Source organism: Nansenia antarctica, assembly GCF_963989245.1.
Source record: "Nansenia antarctica genome assembly, chromosome: 12".
Classification (NCBI taxonomy): Eukaryota; Metazoa; Chordata; class Actinopteri; order Argentiniformes; family Microstomatidae; genus Nansenia; species Nansenia antarctica.
The window spans coordinates 14,692,768-14,718,711 of NC_137682.1; the positions used below are offsets into that span (position 1 = coordinate 14,692,768).

The window sequence follows — 25,944 nt, forward strand, 5'->3', positions numbered from 1 at the left end:
TATATATATATTTTTTTGTAGTATATGTATATGACTTATTGAAATGTATATGTATCCTTTTTATTTGGATAATTGCCCTCCGTGAGTGATATCCCAGCATGGGGTTAGCCTTGGATAGAACCGAGTTTACACAAATAATGTCTACGTAAAAACAAGTCTACGTACGCACTGCTACGTAGGGCTGAATGAGATCGGCCATGTAGGGTGGACAAGGTAACAAGCATTACAGTAACCAGCCTAGACCTAACAAATGCATGAACCAATCTTTCAGCATGAAAAGACAATGTATTATTTTTTTTGCAATATTGCGCAGGTGAAAAAAACCTGTTCTGCTGTTCTTAATGCGAGTGTTTTCGGTTGTGTGTTTGTCATTAGGTTTGAGAACCACGTGTTTTTCCTACTACCCAAGCTGCACGGTGTGTTGAAGACTCACTGTCTGGAGTGTGTGTTGAGCCGAGCGGACGTCATCCCAGACATCTACCTGAAGCTCAAGACGAAGGCCTTCACACAGATGATGGGCCACAGGTAAGCTGCTGCTGTGGCTTTCATTTACTTCACTGTATATGACAGTCACATACATCTATCTGAAATGCATAGGTGCATGATAAAACAACAATTGAAAGCTGTCAGTGCTAGGTCTGTTGGAAATCTGCCACCTCTGGCATCTCACCGAAACATCTCCATGCTCCCTAACACCACCCTGTCTTGTCACTCAACTAACAAAATGGACACATCCCCTATGTGTGTGATACTTAGCTCAATCTGTGCAAAGCTAGTGAGTAAAACGTTTTTTTTTTTTAAAGTATCTTGCTTTAAAATGTGATGAAATGTGTCATGTTTAACTTTGTACCATTTTGAGGTTAGTTTTGCTTCTTTTCACTTAGATGTTAATTGTAAAAGACATTCTGACTAGGGGTGGCCACATGTTTCCACTCCACTGTAATCCTCCCTATTTCAGGGAACCAGTAGTATTGGAAAATTGGACACGTGTTTCTGGTTAGCCAGGTGTGTTCTGTCACATAATGTGTGCAGACATAAGAGATACTGTACGTACAGTACAGGCCAAACGTTTGGACACACCTTCTCATTCAATGCGTTTCCTTTATTTTCATGACTATTTGGTACATTGTAGATTCTCACTGAAGGCATCAAAACTATGAATGAACACATTGGAATTATGTATTTAACAATAAAGTGTGAAATAACTCTAAATATGTCTTATATTTTAGATTCCTCAAAGTAGCCACCCTTTGCTTTTTTGTTGTTAATAAAATATATAATAATAATATTTAATATAATATGTGTTAATAATAATATGTTATTATATATATATATATATATATATAATATTATTATAATATATTTTATTAACAAACAAAAAAATAATAATATTAACAACAAAAAAGCAAAGGGTGGCTACTTTGAGGAATCTAAAATATAAGACATATTTAGAGTTATTTCACACTTTTTTGTTAAGTACATCATTCCACATGTGTTCATTCATAGTTTTGATGCCTTCAGTGAGAATCTACAATGTAAATAGTCATGAAAATAAAGGAAACACATTGAATGAGAAGGTGTGTCCAAACTTTTGGCCTGTACTGTATAACACTGACCTACTGTATGAACTGCAATACCATACTCAATTGTATCATCCCCTTGCATCTCTCAATTTTAGATAATGTGGCCTTACAAGGCCTAGTGAAGTCTAAGAAAGGCACAATCTACCAGTTGTATTCCCTGTCAACAGTGAAACCATTTGTCCTTGCTGTTCTCTTAGGGACGAGGCAAGACAGAGAGTTTGTCTGGATATCCTCCACAAGATTCTGCCCAAGCTGAAGCCAGAGGAGCTTCAGGAGGTCCTGGGAGCAGTCACGTTCTTCATCTCCCACCCTTCGCCAGCTTGCAGAGAGAAGATGTACGATATCCTCATGTGGATTCAGGACAACTACAGGTTAGCCTCCATCTATTTGCCACAGTTGTGCTTTTTTAGTTTTTGAAGCCCTTCGAAATGCTGATTCACTTTAAAGGCACCATGCGCAGTTCCGAATTAGCTGGCCCACTATTCCGGGTGAACAGAGAAGAAAAAATGGCATTGCGCTTAGTAAAGGTAACCAGGGAGACAGTTGACCAACACAACAACCCTGAAGATTTCGGTTTTTAGCTAAATTGTTGGGAAATGGCAGCCTATACACTTACCTGAGAAAAGTGTGCATCTTCTTTGCTGCCCCACAGTCGGAAACATCTATAAACAACTAGAGGTGCAGATTTTTAAAAACATTTTTAAGATGGGCCTATTCCTCAGTCAACTTTCCTTGTAAAATAAAATGTAATTGGGCTATTGTTTTCACTTTCAGTGATGCAGAGAGTCAGTCTGACAGTACCTCAGTAGAGGTCCTCAACACAGCAAAAGAGATCCTCCTTCAGGGACTCACTGATGAAAACCAAGGCCTACAGTAAGTACCTGTTACATGCTAGCTTCTATATTTGTAATTTTAGTACTATTAGTACCGGTACTTCTTACTTGTTATCGCTTGACCTCTTTGAAGTCTGATCATTAATGTTCCTCTGCACTTGCTTTAGGTTTTTTGACTCAAACTTAAGCTTGCATTATCTGTTTATTTGCTTATTGGTCATCTGGCATTGATTAATCAAACACCGTCCCCCTTCACTCTCTCTGCAGGCTGTACGTTCATAACTTCTGGAGCCATGAGAAACGCTTGCCCACTGCCACCCTGGAGCGCATGCTTGTGTTGCTCCATTCTCTGTACTCAAGCCGGATTGAAGAGCGCTTCCTAAGCCTGGCCACCAGCTTTCTGCTGGAGATGACCAGTCAGAGTCCAGACTATGCACGCAGCATGTTTGAGTATCCACTGTCTGAGTGCAAATTCCAGGTCAGCAGAATTCAGAGGCTCATTGTAATGCATGTAACGGAATAAGGAATGGTATCAAACTCACAGGGCTTACGCTGTGCATGTCAGTGAGTACCAAGTGCTTTTCCGCAGTCACTTCCGGGCCTCAACGGTGCTTACTCTAGGTATATTCTGCTTAAAACTCTGGCTTTTAGCCTCTTCTACCACCCTGGTCCTTATGAGGCCAAACAAGGCTAGGGACCTGGTTTAGAGTGAGGGCAGGATGTTCTTATCAACCAAATGCTTTACTTGACTCGCAAACTTGGTAGTTGGCAAGCACAATCCAAGTTAGCTGGCTGTAACTACACAATCAAATGGATTTGAATAGCACTTTTTACAATTAAAATTGCATAAACTCCTTAAATTACCGGAACCTGTTGGAAAAACTATTTGAAATGTTTGACTGATTCATTAATTGATTTTATATTGAGAAACACAGATTCACACAGAGCATCTGTCCCAGAGGGACACAAGAAAGTATGAAACCACTGTGATCCTTGTTGAAAACACACAAGACAGACAAAAACGCAAACCATAGAAACACTCCAGTTTATAAACCTCACATCAAAATAGATAAAAACGAAAAGACCACTAATATACCAGAATACAACACTACAATCAACCTGTCTTGATGCTATCATGGGTCTGTACAACAATACTAAAAACTGAACATCAAAAATAGCTACAGGGCACTGGCCCTGGCTGCCATTCTCCTAAGAGTATATGTCTCCCAAGATTAGCTCTGACCTGTCCTTTAAAAACAGTCTGGGACTGGGAGAGTTTAATTGGCAATTGGGAGCTATTCCACATCAGAACACCTGTATAACAGGAAGAGCCCCATGCTGCACTACAACACAATTAGTCAACTAATCCTCGTGGTCCTCTGTGGCTCAGTTGGTAGAGCATGGCGCTAACAACGCTTAGGTTGTGGGTTCGATTCCCGCTGGGACCATATATACTGAAATGTATGCACTCACTGCAATGTAAGTCGCTTTGGATAAAAGCGTCAGTTAAATGGCGTATATTATATCTAATCCCCAACCCTCATTCTCTCTAAGGACTATGTGATTGATTCAAACTGGCGACTCAGGAGCACCGTCCTAACCCCTATGTTTGTGGAGACCCAAGCCACTCAGGGCCAGCAGAGCTCAGCGTCTCAACAGGGAACCATGAGGGGCCAGCTCAGATCCACCCAAGCCTCCCTGGAGTTCACCAGGACGCAAGCTGCAGGTACCCTCTTAGCTGGAATGTACCACTCCAATGTTTTGTCCTTTGGGGTCACGGAGATACTACTCCCTCACTGGTCGGCTTAATGTTCATGAGTCCTGTTTCTTGATACTTAATGCTCACTACGAAAAGAGCTTACTGCACAGTCTAGGTTGTCTTGTGTCACAACTCAACTTTCAAGGCTAGTGCATCCTTTGCCATTATGTACAGTATGTTTCTTATGGTGTGTGTAATGCCAGTTGAGAGAGGACGCTGGCGTTGCTTGTTCGCCGCTTCTCCGCCCCGAAATCTAGGTGTAATTGCAGAATACAGAGTAGATTGTCCTACAAAGACACAAAATTAATTAGACCCCGATACTTTCTTTTAAAGTATGATTTATTTTTTGTTTCTTTTTATTATTACTACTCAATGTTTTTAGTTTGTAAAGTGTTTTTGAGTGTCTAGAAAAGCGCTATATAAGTCTAATGTATTATTATTATTATTATTATTATTATTATTATTATTATTATATGGAGGTCTGCTTTGGTCGGCTTTGTTTCCCTTTGCTGCAGGACGTCGCTCCTCATATAACTGGTTGACAGGCAGCAGTGTGGACACACTGGCTGAGTCCAGCCTCTCCTCAGAGTCTCTCTCCTCCTTACTGGTGTTTGGCAAGAAGACGGAGAGGCGGCAAGCAGCCTGGAGACCAACCGGGGAAGGTTTTGGCACCAGACGCCTTACTGCGCCTACAGACGAGGGCGATAGTCGCAGTAAAGGTCAGTCTGCAAGTCTAAGTTTTCCCAAAACAAGAGGCGGGCAGAAACACCACACACATTTGCCTCTCTGAATCGTATATGTTTTTGTGCTGTAAACCAGTTTTCATCACAAGTGATCTTTGTGATCTATCTAGTTTTTATGGATATACTATTTGTCTGCACGAAATGGCTATGTACTGTATCATGCCTGTCATGCGTGTCTCTGTAATCCCTCATAGCCCTGCTACATACAGTGCCCTCAGTAAGTATTCACAGGGTTCCTACGCAGTTCTGGAAAGTCTGTAATAAAATACGGACAATTTTGAGACCTGGAAAAGTATGGAAAAGCAAAACAGCTATTGACATAGAGGTTTTGAGGAGAAGATCAAGTTTCACATGTGCATTTTTGACATGTGCCAAAACACAAACCCACAAATCAACTGAGCAGTCTGAAAATGTAGGTCTGGAAAAGTGTGGAATATTTCAATGTTGTAGGAACCTTGTGTTCATCCCTTGGACGTTGTTGTGTTACAATCTGACTTTAAAACTGATCTACACAAAGTACCCATGATGTCAAGGTGAATTGGTCCATAGACCTTCTAGTGAGAGTGAGCAATGCACTGACATTCTGTTTACATCTCTTCTTTACCAGCTGAGAGTGAGCAACGTGCTGACATTCTGAGGTTGAGACGGAGGTTCCTCAAGGATCAAGAGAAAGTCAGCTTGAGCTTCGCTAAGAAGGAAATCCGAGAACAGAAAAAGCAAAAGGTATCCAATGTCAAGACAGCCTCTTTTCATGCGTTAGTGAATGATTATGATTGAATGATATTATATACATTCTCACCTAGTTCTGTCTCAAACTATGCCGTGGTGGGCCCTTGAATTTGAAGGAATTGAGTCTTGAAAGTCCTTGAAAGGTGCTTGAATTTGATGTTTCAGAAGGTGTGGGAACCCTGATACTAACTTGGTTTGTGTGTGTAACTCAGGATAAGATGGCGGAGCAGAGGTTGAGAAGGGAGGCCCAGGTGACTCTGTACCGCAGCTACAGAGTGGGAGACCTGCCTGATATCCAGATCCACTACGGAAGCCTTATTGCTCCCCTGCAAGCTCTGGCACAGGTGGGTCTCACAAGGCAACCTTTATACATAACCTCTACCTCCAACCTTTATACATGAACATTATACTGTACATAACCTCTACCTGCAACCTTTATACATAACCTCTACCTCCAACCTTTATACATAAACATTATACTGTACATAACCTCTACCTGCAACCTTTATACATAACCTCTACCTCCAACCTTTATACATAACCTCTACCTCCAACCTTTATACATAACCTCTACCTCCAACCTTTATACATGAACATTATACTGTACATAACCTCTACCTGCAACCTTTATACATAACCTCTACCTCCAACCTTTATACATAACCTCTACCTCCAACCTTTATACATAACCTCTACCTCCAACCTTTATACATGAACATTACACTGTACATACTCTCTACCGCCAAGCTTTATACATACTCTCTACCTCCAACCTTTATACATAACCTCTACCTCCAACCTTTATACATAACCTCTACCTCCAACCTTTATACAGTGCATCCGGAAAGTATTTTTTCCGGGGAAAGACGTAGGGGGGGGGGGGGGGGCGACGTAGGTGTCTAGAAGCACAGGAGGGATCGTCTTGGATTGATCACGCAGAAAGGGCTCATACTCCAGCAATGATTCCGATTTTTACCCCCACTCACCCCTGTTAGTACACAAGACGATCGGTCATGTAGGGGACAAGATGATTTTTCACATCCTTAATTTTGACCGATTTCTGGTAACGTGGCTGTGTCTGAAGTGTCTGTTTTCTGCGTATGTTTTCCTCAGAGAGATCCCACTCTTGCCAAGCAGCTGTTCAGTTCCCTGTTTGCTGGTGTCCTACAAGAAATGGAAGCCCGCAAACCTCCAGGAGAAAGGAAGAGGATCCTTGATGAGCTATTGAAGGATATGAACACCTTCCTAAGCAAGAGCACAGTCTACTTCCCTCCCTTTGTTGCATGTGTGCAGGTTTGATCCTTAACTCAAGTTTATTTATAATATAATCATATTTATCTAAGATCTGTATTCAAATGGTTACACAAATGAGTCACTTGTGATATTTGCTACATTATTATTGCTTGTTTGTGGATAAGGTAGTCCTAAATTGTGTTAAAATAAGCCGAAATGTAACTGTAATCCTAAACGTGGCCTAAAATGTCCAAAATAGACGGCATTTCAATAAAATATGTCCTAAATTGTGTTGAAATAAGCCGTAACATAACCCTAATCCTACCTAGGTATGCAAGGACCTAAATTGTATTTTAAAAGTTGAATCCACAAGTGTTTATTTGGCCATATCCAGGGCCTGTTCATTATCCAGGGCCTGTTTTCCACTCTTGTTTTTTCCTTCTGGTATGCAGGACATGATTTACCAGCACAAGGAGCTGCTCCAGGTCCACCCTGAGGCTGTCAGCTCCAGCTGCCTCGCCAGCCTCCAGCAGCCCACTGGCATCCTTCTCCTGGAGGAGGGCCTGCTGCAGGGCGGCTGCAGCCCAGAGGAGCCCCCTGCCAAACGGGCTCGCGGCCGCAAAGTAGTCCCCCCAGACACAGAGAAGTGGATACACTTGGCAAAGTACATCATAATACTGATATTGTGCTATCAATAATCATCTTATTTGTTTGTCTTTTTTCACTTTGAAAGTGTCCAGTAGGCTGTGTACTGTAAATCAGTGGGGAAAATCCTAAATTAATGTATTTGATTTCCAGACTATGCAGGGGGATGAATACATTGTATTGCATTGTATGAGCATTGTATGTACATGTAGGCACCTCCAACTATGTGTGTGCAAATAGAAGTGATATAGCTACTACTTCTGTCTCTTCTCCAGACTCTACAGATCTTTAGGGGACTATGACGTTGTCCGGGGGATATTTGGTGGCAAAATTGGGACCAAGTCATTAACATGCACTGCCCTGCAAGCGGAAGCCAACAGTGACTACGCGGAAGCAGTGAAACTCTACAATGAGGTAGCTAATGCACAGACAGAAATAACAGATTGAGTAATTTCCTGATTGTTATCAAATTGAATATCAATATAAGGGCCTCTATCAGACACAGCAGTCACAAAGTCATAGCACTGCTAGTTTGCTAATAATAATAATAATGCTCTTTTCAATTTGATGGTTCTCTCAAAGAGTTCTATCAAAAGCAGTGTGTGCCGGAGAGCAGAGAGTGACGATTTGATATTGTGGTTTACCTGTACAAATTATTGCTGCTGTGTCACAATGAGTTTGGCTCATTGTCTCATTGTCTCATTAAAAAAGAAAACATTTTAGTAGTTTGCTTCTATTCAAATGAATCAGTAACTAAAGGCGGGCCACCATGAGTAGTACAGCAAAAGGTGGCAGATTTGATCATTTGGATAGTAAGACTACAGTCTATACAATACAATATTGACCTAACATTACACTGGCACACAATGCCTCCTACAAAAGATAAACTAAACCCAGTTAATTACTTTGTTAGGTGTCCTTTCCATCCACATTCTCAAGATCAACACTCGGCGAGAGAAATCTAGCAAGAGAGGATTAAGTTTGGGTCATTGTAACCTTTTGGTTAGAGAATATAACGTTTGTATCGTAGCAGCGGATTCGCTGTGGTGGTTTCAAGGTGGTGGTTTGCTGGACGAAATCCTAACCGCCTACCACAAATGAGAGGAAAGTGAGCCTGCTAGAGGTGTGTGTGATTCCACCGGGGTGAAATCAGAGAGGCAGCAGTGGTATGTATAGGCACCAGAGGTGGCCATCAAAGATAGCTCATCACTAGCTGGGCAGGACCCCAGTAGCTGTTGGTAGTCAATTTTGGTGTGGAAAAAGCTAAAACAATGAATTCCATAGCTCGATGGAGATGCAGGAGAGGCAGGAGATTTGTCCATAGGCTGTCGCAAACGGTTGACAGTTGGAAAGAGTACAGTAACAGATAATTCAAATGTTGTTAGTGACATCATTTTTTATTTCTTGCTGTTCCTTTCCGTGACAGGCGCTAAACACTGAGCATTGGAGTGATGGGGAACCCACGGACACTGAGAAAGACTTCTGGGAGATAGCTGCCTTGGAGGCCTACAGTCACCTGACTGAATGGAAGTCTCTGCAGTACTGCTCCACTGTAAACATTGACGAGAGCTCCCCAGCCAACCTGGAGAAGATATGGGACGACCCCTACTATCAGGTATGACAGCCACTAGATTTTAACGTCACAGAATTGTTTAAATAGTAACTTAAGCTAACTTTAGCCACCGCTAACAAAGAAACCACGGGAGTGATTGGTGAGTGACGTTTTGTTAGTGACTGAAGTTATCTGAATTTATTAGTGGCTATTTAAACAACTCTTAACCATGGATTACGGTTTCTCCTGGCCCATCGACTACTTTGAAGGTAAAAACTGGCTGACTATAAGTTGAAAAATATTGCATGCTTTATGTTTAACAAGTTGGTGTGTTTGTCTTTGACAGGAGGCATATCTGCAGTATATGATGCGCAGTATGTTAAAGCAACTTCAGCTGGGCGAAAGTGACCAGTCTCTGCTCACTTTTGTGGACAATGCCATGAAAGTGGAGGACCGCAAGAACCTCCTGGAGAGCCAATACAGCCAAGAGCTCAGCCTGCTCTACATCCTCCAGGAGGACTACGACCGTGCCAAGTATTATGCTAACAACTGCATGCAGGTCTTCATGCAGGTCAGAAGCACCAGAGAAAGATTCAATTTGACCGGGTTATTTACCAAATGTTTTGCATGGTGAAATTAACACTAGAACAGCCGTGCCTTTTTTTACCTACTAAAAGAGCCGCCCCTCTTTACAATGCGAAGCTGCTATTTACACACAAAGACCACTAGTTGGCTGGCTTGTAAATTAGCCTGTCTCCTACACAGAAAAACGGCAAAATAGCTTTGTATTAGCTTATCCTGATGTGATTTTGAAAATGTAAGGCTACTGGGTAGTAGAACGCACATATCTAGGAAAAGTCATGAAAGGAGGGTCCTGAAATTTGATCGAGTGCAAAGATATAACACTTTTTTTTACCCTCATGGCTGATTAAGTGTTAAATCACAGAATGGTTTTGGGTACTATGGAATCCCGGACAAAAACAGTAGGCGGTGCTATTCAGTGGGCCATTGTTTAAAAGGTTAATACTGCAGTCACAACGGTGGTCTACCTCAATGCTGCTGTCACAGCAGACACAAGATGTGAAGACATGTGAGGTGCAGCCGAAAGCCACCACAAGTTTGTGACAAGAGCTGTGAAAGATGATTGAAAAGAGAATGGTTTACCTTATCAGCTTTCAGATAGATTGGCAAAATAGAGTTTGTTAAAGCAGTTCATGAATTCCAGAAATTAAGAGGGTAAATTGTTTAAATATCCGATTATTTTAACAAGGACCAAGCAATGGGACCAACTCCTATCTCCTCTCACACCGTCATCATGCATTCTCTCTCAGCGCAGAGAAGCGGGGGAAATATTTTGATGTAATAAGCATGAGTTGGCTTGGATAATGCATGGCATCATGAAATTCTCAAAATGCCCTGATAATCTTCATGTTGCTATGGACAATTTTTTAAATGCTCTGACTGCATCCATAAGATGTTATAAATGTTTGTTCTAACCTGAAAATCATGTTCACTCACGTTTTAACTCTCAATTGTTCAATGAAGAAATATTCCAGTATCGACACGCTGCTTAATCGAAGTCGGCTGACCATTCTTCAGTCGGCGCAGGCCCTGACTGAGATCCAGGACTTCCTTCATTTCATCACTGGAGAGGGTGAGTGCTCCAATCCTGCTATTGTAACCTTATTTGGTCTGACGACCAAACCACCCTCAAGACCACCAGGACCAAGCTCCGGACCTGGGGTGATAGGGCCTTTTCAGCCGCAGCCCCGTCCCTCTGGAACGCCCTCCCCAACCACATCAGGCAGGCCAACACCCTCCCAACATTTAAACAGGCCCTCAAAACCCACCTCTTCAAGCTTGCCTTCGCCAGTTAACCCTCTCCCCCTCCCCTTCCCATGTGTCCCCAGCACTACCTTAATTAGGCCCCTATACTTTCTTTTATTGATATTTTTTGTTTCTTTTTATTATTACTACTCAATCTTTTCAGTTTGTAAAGCGTCTTTGTGTGTCTAGAAAAGTGCTATATAAGTCTAATGTATTATTATTATTATTATTATTATTATTATTATTATTATTATTATTTTGTTATACTAGGTAATATATTACCTTTGCAGATGACAAATTCGATTTTAATGTCTTTGTATATTTCTTTAATCACAGTTTCAGTGAACTCCCTTAAGAACCTGATTACATTATGGAGTGACCGGTACCCTGATGTCAAAATGGATCCTATGAATGTCTGGGATGATATCATTATATCTCGGTAAGATTTAAATGTTTTCATTAATATTAATGAATCATTAATGAATGACTTATTATATCTATATATAAAATATGTATCTTATATTTATATATACGCTTGGACCTCAGCCATGACCTCCTTGTTGCAAGTTTCAGAGTTTCAATTAGGGTTAGGGTTCAGGCTGCGACTAATGTACAAGCAGCGCCATCCAGCGATCTTTGTGCGTCAGTACACAGACTCCCATTGTGAAGAGTGGGGTCATTTGACACCTAGGGCCTAGGTGAAACAGCGCCCGCAGTGTTAACAGCTCAAGGAAATTATCTAAAATACCAGCAATGTGTGTCTTCATTGGATATCCATGGTAACATGTAATTCCTCTGGCTGTGGATCAGATGTTTCTTCCTGGATAAGATTTGCAAGAAGCTGAGTAGTACAGAGAGCCACGGTGACAGCATGGAGGTGGATGGGCCAGAGGACCTCAGCACTCTGGTGACAGACTGCAAGTTCAGCATGAAGCTGCGCATGGCTGATAGCGCTTGGAAACAGGTAAATTACATGATTAATTGTCATGTAAATTACATGATAACAACGCTTTCTCCACGGGTCCTCGAAATCCTTGAAAGTTTGTGAATTTGAGAAAAAATAAATCAAGGCCTTAAAAGTTTTTGAAAATAGACATGGGTCATTGAAAGTGCTTGAATTCCCCCCTCTCCACTCTACATCTGTGCAGGAAGCTATGTCATTGCTGATAGAACTTGCCTTTAGTGGTAAAGCAATAGTGGCATTTATGATTAAACTTATTGGCCCAGAGGACCCGAGGGTGAGGGTCTGTGCACCGATTGGCTGAAATGGAACTAAGCTTTTCTATGCGTGTGCGTGTCTGTGTATGTTTGTATTTGTTTGAGTGTCGACTGTTATTGTAGTTTTCCAGTAGCTACAGAGGTTACAAATTGCAATTGCACCTTTTCAACTGTGTTCCAGAGTAACTTCCCTGTTGCCACCAAGTTGCTGAAGGAGCTCCACAGGGAGGCCAAGACGCAGAGAAGCTGGCTGCATCGCTGGGTCCACAGCTTCAGTAGCTTCAGCCACAAACGCTGTCTTGGTCAGGGGCCAGTGGAGCAGGTCAGCTCCATGTTAAAGACCATCCCACTGCTGGGTAAGTAGGAAAAGGAGTGGCCCTTGCACACCATCTTAAGGAAACCCACAGCAGATAGATAAATCTGGCATTTGACAAAGTCCCATTGACCTGACTTGACCCTATGATTCTTTCTGAAAAATAAGATCTTGTCCAGCATATTGTGACATTCATTCAAGGCCCACAGTTTAGACTAAAATCAGATTGTCCACTGTATCAAATGCAATGTAATTATACATTGTTATTTTGCTCAGTGTTCTTACAACTCACAGCTAGTGCGTTCAATACAAACATAAACTGTAGTCAGTAAGGATAAGCATAGCAGAAAAAGAAGAGATATCATTATTAATAGTATTCACGCAACATGTCAAAAGTGACAGTGGTCATTTAAAAGTATTTAGTGTAATTAGCTAGGAAATCCCAATTGGCATTATTAGTATAATGTCTGATTTACGTTACTTACAGATGTAGTCAAATAGATTGTGTGGAAATTCCCACGGACCACCTCACGCGCTGCTGCTGCTGCAGTGCTACTCAAATAGTTGGGAAGCTCCACGGAGCCTGAACACACGTGTGATGTGTAAAACCCCCCGCTTGCCAAGGTGTGCTTCTATTTGCATCCACCCGAATGGGGCATGGATTGACGCTTTTGCAGTACAACATTGGAAAACAAAGTTGGAAAACGTGTGAAGAAACCCTAATAATTCCTTATTATAGCCGTAACAATAGAATGTAAAGCCCTGTGTTGCCAGAAACAATGTCGGAACAGTTCCCGATCAAGTGTAAAATTAAAGTGTGTTATTGCAGTCTGTCTTAAGGAAAACAGTATTGGTGCAATCTCATGAGATGTGAGATCATGAACTATTTAATTATACCTTTCACCTCTTTTTGTAAAGCTTTGGGTCTTAGAAAAGCACTAGTCTGTGTATACATGAATATACATTTGTTTAATTCATATTATTATTATTATTAGTAGTAGTAGTAGTAGTAGTAGTAGTACTCTTACTCTTACTCTTACTCTTACTCTTGTCTTCTTCAGATGACCTTCAGTCCGAGTGTCAGGATTCCTCTGGTCAATTTCTCAGGGATCAGAGAATTCTACTGGGAACCTCTTACCACATTATGGCCTCTGCTGTCAGCAGCAGCCCTTCTATCCTGGAAAGCATTGGAAGAGAGAAGGCAGAGAGAGTTTTGCAGCTTGCTGGGTCCTCCTTACCAACTGGTCAGCTTAAGGTAACGTTTTGTATTTTAACTAAAAACCTACTATTGTTGAAAGAGCCACACAAGAAATTGATTAGCGCTTTTTAAGCGCAATAGTGGCAATAGCTTTACTGATATTCAGAACCACACACAGTCGTCAATCAAATTACTGTGAACTTTGAGGTTCACAGAGCAGTCATGAGTTGAAGTCACATTTTGTACCATTTGGCTTTCCATGGATTATGACCAATACACATCTTTGATACAGATCATCACATTTTTTCTGCAGAGATCTGAGGGGTCTGTGGGTCTAGGCTCCAACTTTGCAGTAATGAATGAATGATCTTTATTGTCATTGTACGGGTACAACGAAATTGAAATGCAAACCCTAGGTGCTAACAATCAACACAGTCCTAAGATAATAAAACACAGTCCTAAGATAATAAAAAAACAAGAGTGAGACATAAATAGACATACATAGGCAATACACCTAACTCAACTTAATTGATTGAGGACTATGATAAGTTGATCAATCAGATGTGTTACTGCTTGTTTGGAATGAAAGCCATGGCCCACTCCAGGTTGGACACCAATGATTTTGACAAATACATCTTTAGGTGGAGGTGGGGCTCCAGCTGAGAGCTCTGGAGTACTTCAGTGGGGCTGTGAAGAGGGCGGATGAGGAGGTCCAGTCCTACTCTCAGGAGGCTGTGGACACCAGCAGCATTGTCGTAGCCTACATGGCCATGGCCAACTTCTGTGACAAAAGACTGCATGAAGAGGAGCAAAGCGAAAGCTGTGAGTCCCGGTCGTCTTCCTCTAGTAATCTCGTAATATTTTATTCAGAATCCATCAAGAAAATGCCAGACATTATTCAAATAAAGTGAAAAATGAAATAATACAAAAACAAGCTGTAGCAGTTACAGTGTTTAATCTGTCAAATGTTATTACACTAATAACATGTATTTAGCTAGAGAGTCACAGTGTAGTGTGTTTTAGCAGATAATGTACCAGCTGCAACAGGACTGCAAGTAGCTGCAAGTGTATTTAACAAGTGAAGCATTACCAATTACTGCACTGGATGCATTGCGTTGTATCATGTTTTTCTTGTAGTGAGTGAATTTCCTGAGTTGCTGTCCCTCCCTGTGCATGTGGTGGAGAGTGTGCTCAAAGCCCTGAAGTTGAACTCTGCAGAGGCTCGATTCAAGTTCCCCCGTCTGCTGCAGATCATCGAGATCTATCCGGCTGAGACGCTGGATCTCATGGTCAAAGAGGTGTGTAACCCCTAAACCCAGGGCTCCCGACTAACTCTTTCCCCAGAGAGGTGTGTCATTTTTTCGGTTGGTGGCACCCAGCGCATTTGGTCGCACCAAATTTGTGTTGTGGCGTCGCAATTGTTTGTAGGATCTTAATTATCTTTGAAATTGAACATGCCATTGTTCACAGATTTCTGTATTTTTGCTGTGACAAAGCAATACAAATAATGTTACTTTTTTAGATGGTGAAAATACCCTGCTGGCAGCTGATTGGCTGGATCAGTCAGATAATGGCCCTTTTGGACAAACCAGAGGCTGTGGCGGTGCATCACGTGGTTGATCAGATTGCAGAGTGCTATCCCCAGGCGCTTGTCTACCCCTATATGATCAGCAGCGAGAGCTACAACTTTGAGGACTCAGCCAGTGGACACAAGCACCGAGAGTTTGTTGACAGGTTTGCCATCCCATTTCACCTAAATTAAAAGCATGTTTGATTATTTCGTTTCAATTTCTTGTATAAGTATTATGACATCCCAGTACAACAACACAGAAGTTGAGTGTCCAAGAGAGGTCCTCGGTGATGTGGACATGAAGGAACTTGAAGCTGAAGACACGCGCCACCACCCTCCCATTGATGTAGATGGGGGGGGGGGGGGGGGGGGTGTTCGCAGCACCTAGCTTTCCTGTAGTCCACAATGCGCTCCTTGGTCTTCTTGGTCTACTTGAGGGCCAGGTTGTTGTTGGCAGACCAACATTTGATAAATCTGTCCCATTACTTTTGGGTAACCTAAAATCGGATATGCATAAAAAGTGGCGTGATTTCTGAATGGTGAAACCAATATGTACACAAATACTGCCATTACCATTACTACTACTATTATTACTTTAACCTCATAGTAATACAAACCTCATAGTAAACCTCCAAACCTTTGGAGAGTAGAGAAGATGAACAAATCCTTCACTGTTCCATTACTTATGCAGGGCACTGTATATGCATTTCAATTTCAGGCTCCAACATAACAACATGTGAAAATTGTATAGCCCTGAAATAACTGCCAGATGTGATGTGTGTGTTACTTAGGCTGAAGTCTGTACTGGATGAAGGAGGCACTGTGCAAGACTTTGTCAATTCCCTGCAGCATCTCACCAACCCTGAGATGCTTTTTAAGGTAATAAGTTTAGCATTTAATTTGATCTAATATCTGCCAATTATCTATACCTAGAATTGTATGGCTTATTTGTTTTGTCATTTGATTGTCACAGGATTGGTGGGATGATGTGAAAAATGAATTGGAGAAACAGAGTTTTGACGAGAAGAAAATGAGGAGCAAGTATGCTGAAATGCATTCTTCCCTCGGGGATCAGAACGCACAAGGCTTTGGAGCATTCCGCAAGAAGTTCATACAGGTGGGCATCTTATACCCTTGTAAACAAATATGTACAGTTATATAGGGATATTTTCTGACATTCCTGCCATGTATGGGACATTTCTCCTCACAAAATGAATGCACTTTTGTATATGCTATAACTTGATCAGTATCGACAGGTAGCCCCTTACACCCAGAGCCCATATACAGGTGCATGAAATTGTATCATTGATAAACGATTGCGTGAAGTGCTATTGGGTCAACGCTCTAGGTCTAGACACTAATGACAGATGTCATAGTAAACGGGGATTCCCACCCACAACAGATTCACCTTTCCGTGCCCATGGGTCAACATCTGGCCTTGACCGAGTGAGAGAAAATCAAGACTCAGAGGATCAAAATTACCGTTCAAGTAATACTAGAAACTCGATAGTCTCATACACATTTTTACTTTCTTTTGTCAAGTCCACGGGTGACATTTTAAAAGCGAAGTGTCACGCACAAACACCAGGTTATCTCAAGTGTCCCACATGCTTTATCAGTGCCAGATGGCAGACTTTTTAGCAACTCTCTCTGGCTAATGCATTCATACAAAAAGCAATTATCCAAGTAGACATTTTATGACATTCTTTTGACTTCCCTTTAACATTTTTGCCCTGACTAGAAATTTGCCAAAGAGGTAGAGAAACTGCTGGGCGCTGGAGGTACCAAACTCTTCCAGAAGAGAAAAGACAAGAACTTTCTGAGGCAGGTGGATGAGCTAACAGGCACCATGCGTGGATTTCAGAGGGAACCGGGAAACCTGAAGGAATACTCTCCTTGGCTGAGTAGCTTCAAAGCAGACACACTCCGTAAGGAACTGGAAGTGCCAGGTCAGTACTGGTTCCCCACACAAAGTTAAACCGCCACTGTTGAGGCACAGTATATTCCATTTCATTATTTTCTCTTAAAGGTTGAAAGTCTGGGCTGCAGAGAGTCATTAAAACAGTGTTCATGTAAAATGCTAACAAGCTAAAATTGCCTAGTACTATAGAAACTAAAGGTATTGTCTTTGTTTTGTCCAAAGAGCTGTCTGTAAGTGTTTCTATAAGGTTGATGTTTCAATTGCATCACATTTGCATAGAACAGTCTAATTCAATGTATGCACGTGTCAAAATAAGGAAGTTAGGTTAACTTCACTTAAAGAATTAAGTTGTTTTTTTCAAATTGATCATATGCAGTAACTTTGACAGTCCTCAAACTTGATATACTCTTAAAAAAACCTTCCCAAAATTACCCTCTGAGTTTATTCTGACTAATGTTGCGTGCGTGCAGAGATGGAAAGCATTTAATGCTGAAGCCTAGTGAGCCAGGGCCAGCTTTTGATCCTGCTACCAACTAGACCAGGGGGCGGCAATTTACATTGACATTTTATTTAACTTTTATTTTACCAGATAGGTCAGTTGAGAACCAATTCTCATTTGCAATGAGTTAGATATGAAACGTACACTTTGAAAATCAAGAATTACAATGAAAAACAAGTTAGGGCATTACTATGAGCGTAATTTATTGATTTCCATTTCAGTCTGACTTGCTAAAATAACTGCTGTTATGTTGATATGAACAAGGAGTTAAATAGTGGTTCATGTGATCGTCTATCGGTGTAATCAAGGTATTATAGAAGGATTGTTAATATAATAAATTAAATGCAGGAAACTTATCAGATGGGGCTAAATTGTGGACAAGTTGCTGTATAAATTATGCAGCTACATTTGATTTAATTTCGCCCAGCAGGGTGAACAGAGTGTGAGTGCTATACTAGGAGAAACCTTGAACCCTGACAAATGCTGCTAGTTCTATGGTATACTGTTGCTGTCCATCCAATGCTCTCTAATGGATAATACTGTGGACGGATAATGTTTTTTTCTTCTCGTCTTTTAGGACAGTATGACGGCAAATCCAAACCCTTGCCAGAGTATCATGCAAAAATCACAGGTTTTGATGAAAGGGTATGTAATATATATTCCTTTTGAAAATAATTTAGAAACTGTTACTCTGAACAAACAAAAAACTCAGCTAACACCTAACTCAGTTAACCCCCCTCTTCTTGGGCCTCAATTCTGGGTTTTCAGAGATGAAGTAGTGAATGGTTAATTTTACCCATTGAAATTAACTCAACTCAACCTAAACATTTTTGACATTTTACCATATGGTTTTTTTCCTCTACAGGTGAAGGTGATGAGCTCCATTCGGCGTCCCAAGCGCCTGATAGTACGTGGAGACGACGAGCGTGAGCACCCCTTCCTTGTTAAGGGCGGAGAAGACCTCCGTCAGGATCAGCGCATTGAGCAGCTCTTTGGTGTCATGAACATCCTCCTGGCCCAAGACGCCACCTGTGCTCACAGCAGCATGCAACTCCGCACATACCAGGTGGTTCCCATAACGACCAGGTACTACCTTTTTTTAAGATTTAATGAAAGACGATGGGAACACAAGCACTCAGTTTAACCTGTAAACCTGTAAACCTGTAAACCTGTTAACCTGTTAACCTGTAAACCTGTAAACCTGTAAACCTGTTTTGGCCGTAAAAGGCCTTCATTAGATCTTTGATACAGTGGTAGTGGTCCGTCCACATGGTTTAATACACAACATGTCTACTATTCCTACAGAGTTGGTCTTATTGAGTGGATGGAGAATACTAGTACCCTGAAGGATTTGCTGCTCAACACCAGGAATGAGGAGGAGCAGAAGACGGCAACAAGGTTTATTAGCATTACTCCCAATACTCAGAAACCTGTAGTTATTTATTGCCCCATAAAGTGATGATTTATTTTTTGTTAAATAGATAACTTGGCTGTTTTATTAAAATAGTCTGAAGCTTACACTGCAAAATTGTCAGTTGATCAGTTTGACCATTGTGACACAGTATGACGTATGAATGCATGAATTTGGTCAACTATGCCTTTTTCTATGTGTTACTTTGCCCTGACTCTCAATATTTTTGTTAATTATTGTAGACCAACTGAAGTGTATGATAACTGGATCACCAAAGTTTCCCCCAAATTGGAGGGTATTAGACGATATCCAGAAATGTACAAGTAAGTCAACTGACTTCATTGACTGTGATAGTTCATGTCATGGTTTCACCCATGTTCTCACAGAAATCTTTGTTTACATTGTGGGAAGCTCAACTTCCAAACACTACATACAGTATATTCTATATCCTACAGTAAAGACTACATACAGTATATTCTATATTCTACAGTAAAGACTACATACAGTATATTCTATATTCTACAGTAATGAATGGTCTTTATTGTCATTGCTATAGTACAGGTACCAAACAACGAAATTTACATACAGTATATTCTAGCTACCTCCCTGATCAACTGTTTTCATAGAAGAATCAACTGTGAATGGGCTCTAGCACCAGCCCAGAACTAGAACTAGTTTCGCATTGGTGGAAAGTAGGAAACAATGGGGAAACGTGCCTTTTTCTCCCACGCATTATATAATATATCTATTAACCAATTTGATAGATTAGTCATGCATACCCATGCTGTTAACAGTGTTCATACCAGGTTCTATGGAGCATTACTTCCATTGCTGTAATTTGATAACCATGACAACCATTTCAGATTAAATAAGTTGCCATTTTGTGTGACTTTCACAGGACGGCAAAGCGCAGTGAGACTGTCAACAATTTCACAAAGATAGAACAGCTTGTTCCAGGCAATCTGCTGAGGTAGGTTTTTGTGTCCTGAACCTGCTTGAACCTGTTTCTCTCTCTTAACTCACCCTGAGAACCCCGCTACCTCCCCTAGTGCACAATTACTGCAAGATCCAACTACAGCTAATACTTTAGTGTAATCATCATTATAAATATAATTGAATTGGTCGTTTAAGCAATTAGGCACCAGAGGTTGTTTATCATGAATATATCACAGCTAAGGGGTCTTGGGCATGACATCAAGGGCTGGCTTTACGTATATACTGGTAAAAATCTACCTCTTGCCAGATTCATTTAGATGTTTCCCAAGGCCTTTATTTTTTCATCATGAAAGGACACCAAGCATTACAGGTCTCCATGTTGCTCTTCCCTTTCTTTCCAGGAGAGCGTTTGTGCTGATGAGCACCACCCCTGAGGCCTTCCTCTCCCTGCGCTCCCACTTCACCAGCTCCCACGCTCTGCTGTGCATCAGCCATTGGATCCTGGGCATTGGGGATCGTCACCTCTCCAACTTCATGATTAACATGGAGACTGGGGGCATGATTGGCATTGACTTTGGCCATGCCTTTGGATCTGCCACTCAGGTAGGCTTCTTGATATACTGTTATATATATATATATATATATATATATATATATATATGTTACGGTACATGTGGGAATACAGTACATGTGGGAAAACTAGGGTTAGGGTTAGGTGCTAGGGTGACTTGGTACATGCTGACATGTCTAACCCTAACCTTAACCCTAACCGTAGCACCCTAGCACCTAACCCTAGTTTTCCCACATGTACCGTATTCCCACATGTACCGTAACATATATACTGTTACCCATCCAGACTTGATAAACAGTTCTAATCAGGAGAGCGTAGCAAATACAGTTGTCAGTATGTCAATCTCAGCTCTTCAACACCTGTGCTACCTGCGACTCCAGCCACTTGCACCTCCACACAAAAAAATTGCAGAGAGAGAGAGCAACGTTATGCGAGATGGAATAGGATAAACACCTCACCGTATTTTGGCTATTTGTCTTGAGTCCCACAATAATCAGAATCAGAATAATTTTTATTGCCAAGAATATTTGCATATACAGGAAATCATCACTTTAGAATGTGCAAATGTGAACAGTTGCTTACCCTGGGGTGAAAGGCCCTATAGAGGGTCTCTATAGCAAATTGCATCTTTAAAGGACTTATATTGTGATTAACCAGCCCTGTTCAAATGCCTTCCTCGTTGATCTGGCATGACTGGGTGAAACCAATGCTGTGAAAAGCCAATCCAATCATGTTAATTTAGTGATTACTTCAAGTTAGGCAGAAAGGAAGGGTCTATTTCAAACAGTGTTATGGAGGAGAAATCCAGTCTGTTGTTTTCTTCCCCAGTTCCTCCCAGTGCCAGAGCTTATGCCATTCCGCTTGACGAGGCAGTTTTTGAATCTAATGCAGCCCATGAAGGAGTCAGGCTTGATCAAGAGTGTCATGGTGCACTCTCTACGAGCCTACAGGGCTGACCCAGACCTGCTGCTGAACACCATGGATATCTTTGTCAAGGAGCCGTCTTTGGACTGGAAGGTAGTGCAAACTAGAAAAGTTCCTAAAGAAACTTTGTGGGATGCTTAAACAGGCCAGACGTATGTAGAGCAATGTTATTCCTATAGGAACCCATGTTGATTTATATGCATTTCACTAAAATATATATAGTATATATTTTCGTATTGTAGTTACATGTTTGTACAGTATCTTTGACCAGGGATATATGAGACAAAGCAAAACGATAATACACTTCAATTGCATAACAAACACAAATAAAAACACTTTTACAGCATGGATATAAAGTATGTTAAAACTGTACATGAAGCCTACATCACGTAGATAGTTTGTGGCAAGTCTACTGGTTCAGCATCTAACTTAAGAGTCCCGAGCTCATATCTTAAAAAGGCAGCATGCCTCCCTCTGAATGGAAAAGTATGTTTTTCTAACGCAAAGCAGTACATTAAAGGGATACATTAAAGGGATAGTTCAGGTTTTTGGATGTCATACCTCATTTTCCATTGTTCAAGTCATCCAGACACTTGACAGGTACAGCAACCACAACTCTCAGTATGACTACTTAGGTCATGTTCTCACATGAAAGTCCGATTCATGACCCGGAGCAAGTGGATGAGATTGCAACATTGTTGCATAAATTATTTCTCTGATTTGTGTTCTCACAGCCCTTTATGTAAACGAAGTAACATACGCAATCGAAGCAACAGACGTGGTAGTTGATTGGTCAGAAAAATGGAAAATTGCCCGTTCGTCCTGCTCTTATCCAGATGAACACGCATGCGGTGTTGTTTTCCTATGGACAGCCTCGATGCGTCGTTTCTATCGAAACCACCCTTTTCAAGCGGAGCATGCGTTGGTTGTTTGCTCCAGGAGCGACTTCGAATGCGTGTTCTCACAGCTCCAAACGACGCAGAGCAAAGCGAATTTTATCCTAAACTCTGATTCCAAGTGAAGCAAATGTTCTAGTGAGAACACACCCTAAAATACATCTCCACAAGAAATTCTACAGCCATCTCATGTCTTTATGGCCTATCCATGCATATTGATATGAAAACACTTTGTTATTTCTACTATTCCAAGCATAAAAGTATATTATTCAAACTAAAACACACTTTTGGAAAAATACCCCTTGATTTAGAACTGGTCACTTGGCCTCAAAACCTCTTGGCAGGATAGCGCCCCTGGTGTTATTAACCCTTCCCTTTCCATCAAACAGAAGAGATAAAATCACAGTATCATTTACACTATTTAATAGAGTTAGGGTTAGAAATTAAAAGGACATTTAAATAAAGGGCCTAGAAGGTCCTGACTGTTCCCCACTGCCCATGGTATGCCACTAATTCTGTTCCTCCATAACCCCAGAACTTTGAGCTGAAGCAACTGAAGAAGGGAGGCACCTGGACAGAGAGTGTTGACACCAAAGAGATCAACTGGTACCCCTTACAGAAGGTGAACTTTGCCAGGAGAAAACTGGAAGGAGCAAACCCTGCTGCTATAACCAGGTATGTTTTCAACATGAATACACATTGGATAACAACCTCTGTGGTTCCATGTTTGTGTCCAGCAGATTAGTGGAATTTTCAGGAGGACAGTGGGATTCACCCTCAGATTCACCCTTGTTCATGAAATGCTAGAGGTGTACTCCTTAACCCAGGTTCTGCTGTTTTAAACAGCCACCACAGTCGGATACTTTAGAAGGCATGGTGTTACTTCAGAATATATAGTTCAACCCTGGAATTATATTCACCAGGGGTGCCCACATTTTTGCAACCCACTGGAAAAGGTAGATTACACAAGTTGGTAAGATACTTTCTAAACTTGTGGTTAGTCTCATAGCAATATGAGTCAATGTCCCATGCCATCCGTTCTGTAGATCCAGCTACTGTATATGACTCAACCCCCAAATTAAAAGATTGGAATAATATCTGGAAATGATATGTTTTCCTTTAAACTTTTTCCATTCATATGGTCTGGGGTGGTCCAGTGGTCTAGCACCGTGATCTACAGTGCACACATACAGTATGCCCATGTTGGCATGGGTTTGAATCCAGCCCATGCCCTGCTGACATGCCCTCTCCTTCTCACTTTCCTGTCTACCTTCACTATTTCTATCCAATAAAATGAAAAGATATGAGTGGGACTGCCCCACTCAGAAAAACGAAAAAATATATTTTTTAAAAACACACATTTTCCATTGAAGCTTGATTTTGGACTTTGTCTATCAAAAAACACTTGTTTGCTTACCTTTTTCTAGCACTGTGGCTGTTACTAGCACTATTGTTTAGCAGTCTTGTGAGGTGAGATGTGATACATAGTTGACATATGATGTCACGTAAGTCACACTTGATAAGAGTGTCTGCTAAATCACTCAAATTTAAATTGAGTGTACCATCCCTTTAAATGGACTCCAACCCTGGTCGTAGTTACTACCAAGACGCATGCATTTGTTCTTCTTCTTCTTCTTCTTCTTCGGCGTATGGGTTGTTGTTCTTCCTCTCCACTCCACCAGGCTCGGGGCCGAGGGGCTACCCTTTTACCACCCCGAGACCTGGTTGAGGGGCTCACCCGGGCTATATTTCTGGACACCCCTCCAGAAGCCACGTCATCGTCTCGTCATCTAGTACCGACAGACCATGCATCCCGTTGGGTGGGTGGTACACCGGGCAATCCAGGATAATATGGTCTGCGGTTTGGTCCTCTGCGCCACACTCGCACGACGCATTTGGGGCCAAGCCCCATCTATGCATTGATGAGCGGAAACGCCCGACGCCGGTCCGGAGACGATTGAGCCTCACCCAGGATAGCCTTGGCTAGGGGAGGGAAGGGAAGGACTATGCATTTGTTAATATTCTGTTTTATGGCTGTAGGGCAGAAACAGTGTACTTTTACTTGGCATGTCTAAGTGAAGCTCTTTGTTTTGCAGTGAGGAGCTGAAGCTGGGCTTTGAGAAGGAGTTGGCCTATAAGGACATGCTGGCTGTGGCCTTGGGAAGTGAGGAGCATAACATCCGCGCCCGGCTGGGAATGGAACGCCTGTCAGTCGAGAACCAAGTGGATTGTCTCATCGACCAGGCCATGGATCCTAACATACTAGGCAGGGTTTGGGTAGGCTGGGAGCCCTGGGTCTAGACAGGGTTTTGATAGGCTGGGAGCCATGGATCTAGACATGATTTTGATAGGCTGGGAGCCCTGGATCTAGACAGGGTTTTGATAGGCTGGGAGCCATGGATCTAGACATGATTTTGATAGGCTGGGAGCCCTGGATCTAGACAGGGTTTTGATAGGCTGGGAGTCCTGGGTCTAGACAGGGTTTTGATAGGCTGGGAGTCCTGGGTCTAGACAGGGTTTTGATAGGCTGGGAGCACTGGGTCTAGACAGGGTTTTGATAGGCTGGGAGCCCTGGGTCTAGACAGGGTTTTGGGGATGTTTTTTTAAACAAATCAAAGATTGTGCTGTCTCCATTCTGTTCCCCTAATAGATTATGTTCCCTCTTTGTTTCACTGTGTCCCTATACCATGGCTATAAATGTAATCTTGCTTGTAACACATTATTTGGTATCATGAAGGTAAGGTTCAGAATTGTCTTTGTGTCATGCTTAGTCTAAAAAACAACAACACTGGATAATACTGTTCTGGATCAAGCTTTGACTGCAACATTCTTCCCTGTCGAAGATGTAAGTTTACTCTATTGTCTTATATCTTTGTTTTATTATTATTGTTAAAAAATAAAATGTTTACCATAACACTTCTCCTAAGAAATTACGAGGGACCTTGACTTATTGTTTCCCTTGTAGTTCCAGTTTTTTTGCATATTACGAAAGTTGAGCCCACTCGATATAACCAACAACAGTTTTAGGATCACTAAATACTTATATTGTGAATTGGATTAACTTTCTCGTCTCATCTAATTAAGTGTAGTTGTTTTTCTTTGGTCCTTTTAAATGAATGCTCTTCTTTATTGAAGTAACATATAGTTTCCTGAGACTGTTGTTCTGGTGCCAGAAAACACCTAGGCTTTTCTGACACAACTGTATTGAAGGTGCTTTATTGGAGTACTTGGTGACCCGGGTGTATCCCAGATTGGGTTGACAGGGACTAGGCTACCTCAACACACTTGCTAATACTTACTTACTTAGGGTTAGGGTTATCCTCTTCGTTCCTACACACTTGCTAATCCTGGTGTTTTTTGTTAAACACAGATTAGTATTTTATTTTGAATGCAGCACATTGTTAATTATCCTAAAGATACATTGTCTGGCACAATAATGTTATTTGATTCTATTCCTGGTAGTGTGTTCTGGACAGTTTACGTGTAAACCTAATTGCAAGTCAATTTCCTAGGTTTAATTTGGCTTTAATTTGATCATGCATCATTGCTCATGGTTTAATCTCAGAACAAGCCCTTGTGGACA

At 41.5% G+C, this 25,944-nt stretch overlaps 1 protein-coding gene across 1 annotated transcript in view; it reads left to right on the forward strand.

The window, feature by feature from the left end:
* Positions 1–25,270, forward strand: part of prkdc (protein kinase, DNA-activated, catalytic subunit) — a gene marked incomplete at its 5' end in the record, with an annotated part of 71,567 nt that extends 46,297 nt beyond the window's left edge. The window contains 33 exons of the mRNA XM_080543236.1: positions 376–525; positions 1,781–1,954; positions 2,358–2,456; positions 2,684–2,894; positions 3,971–4,142; positions 4,691–4,894; positions 5,526–5,641; positions 5,860–5,991; positions 6,761–6,940; positions 7,333–7,544; positions 7,801–7,939; positions 8,952–9,140; positions 9,424–9,648; positions 10,623–10,731; positions 11,241–11,343; positions 11,715–11,868; positions 12,304–12,478; positions 13,497–13,690; positions 14,275–14,455; positions 14,771–14,931; positions 15,156–15,367; positions 15,995–16,082; positions 16,177–16,320; positions 16,945–17,152; positions 18,201–18,268; positions 18,489–18,709; positions 18,929–19,021; positions 19,277–19,357; positions 19,933–20,004; positions 20,372–20,573; positions 21,370–21,558; positions 22,897–23,036; positions 24,458–25,270. Of these exons, the coding sequence (XP_080399362.1) occupies positions 376–525; positions 1,781–1,954; positions 2,358–2,456; positions 2,684–2,894; positions 3,971–4,142; positions 4,691–4,894; positions 5,526–5,641; positions 5,860–5,991; positions 6,761–6,940; positions 7,333–7,544; positions 7,801–7,939; positions 8,952–9,140; positions 9,424–9,648; positions 10,623–10,731; positions 11,241–11,343; positions 11,715–11,868; positions 12,304–12,478; positions 13,497–13,690; positions 14,275–14,455; positions 14,771–14,931; positions 15,156–15,367; positions 15,995–16,082; positions 16,177–16,320; positions 16,945–17,152; positions 18,201–18,268; positions 18,489–18,709; positions 18,929–19,021; positions 19,277–19,357; positions 19,933–20,004; positions 20,372–20,573; positions 21,370–21,558; positions 22,897–23,036; positions 24,458–24,662 (5,203 nt within the window). The 3' untranslated portion in view covers positions 24,663–25,270. The remainder of the gene's footprint in view (positions 1–375; positions 526–1,780; positions 1,955–2,357; positions 2,457–2,683; positions 2,895–3,970; positions 4,143–4,690; positions 4,895–5,525; positions 5,642–5,859; positions 5,992–6,760; positions 6,941–7,332; positions 7,545–7,800; positions 7,940–8,951; positions 9,141–9,423; positions 9,649–10,622; positions 10,732–11,240; positions 11,344–11,714; positions 11,869–12,303; positions 12,479–13,496; positions 13,691–14,274; positions 14,456–14,770; positions 14,932–15,155; positions 15,368–15,994; positions 16,083–16,176; positions 16,321–16,944; positions 17,153–18,200; positions 18,269–18,488; positions 18,710–18,928; positions 19,022–19,276; positions 19,358–19,932; positions 20,005–20,371; positions 20,574–21,369; positions 21,559–22,896; positions 23,037–24,457) is intronic.
* Positions 25,271–25,944: the final 674 nt, after the last annotated feature.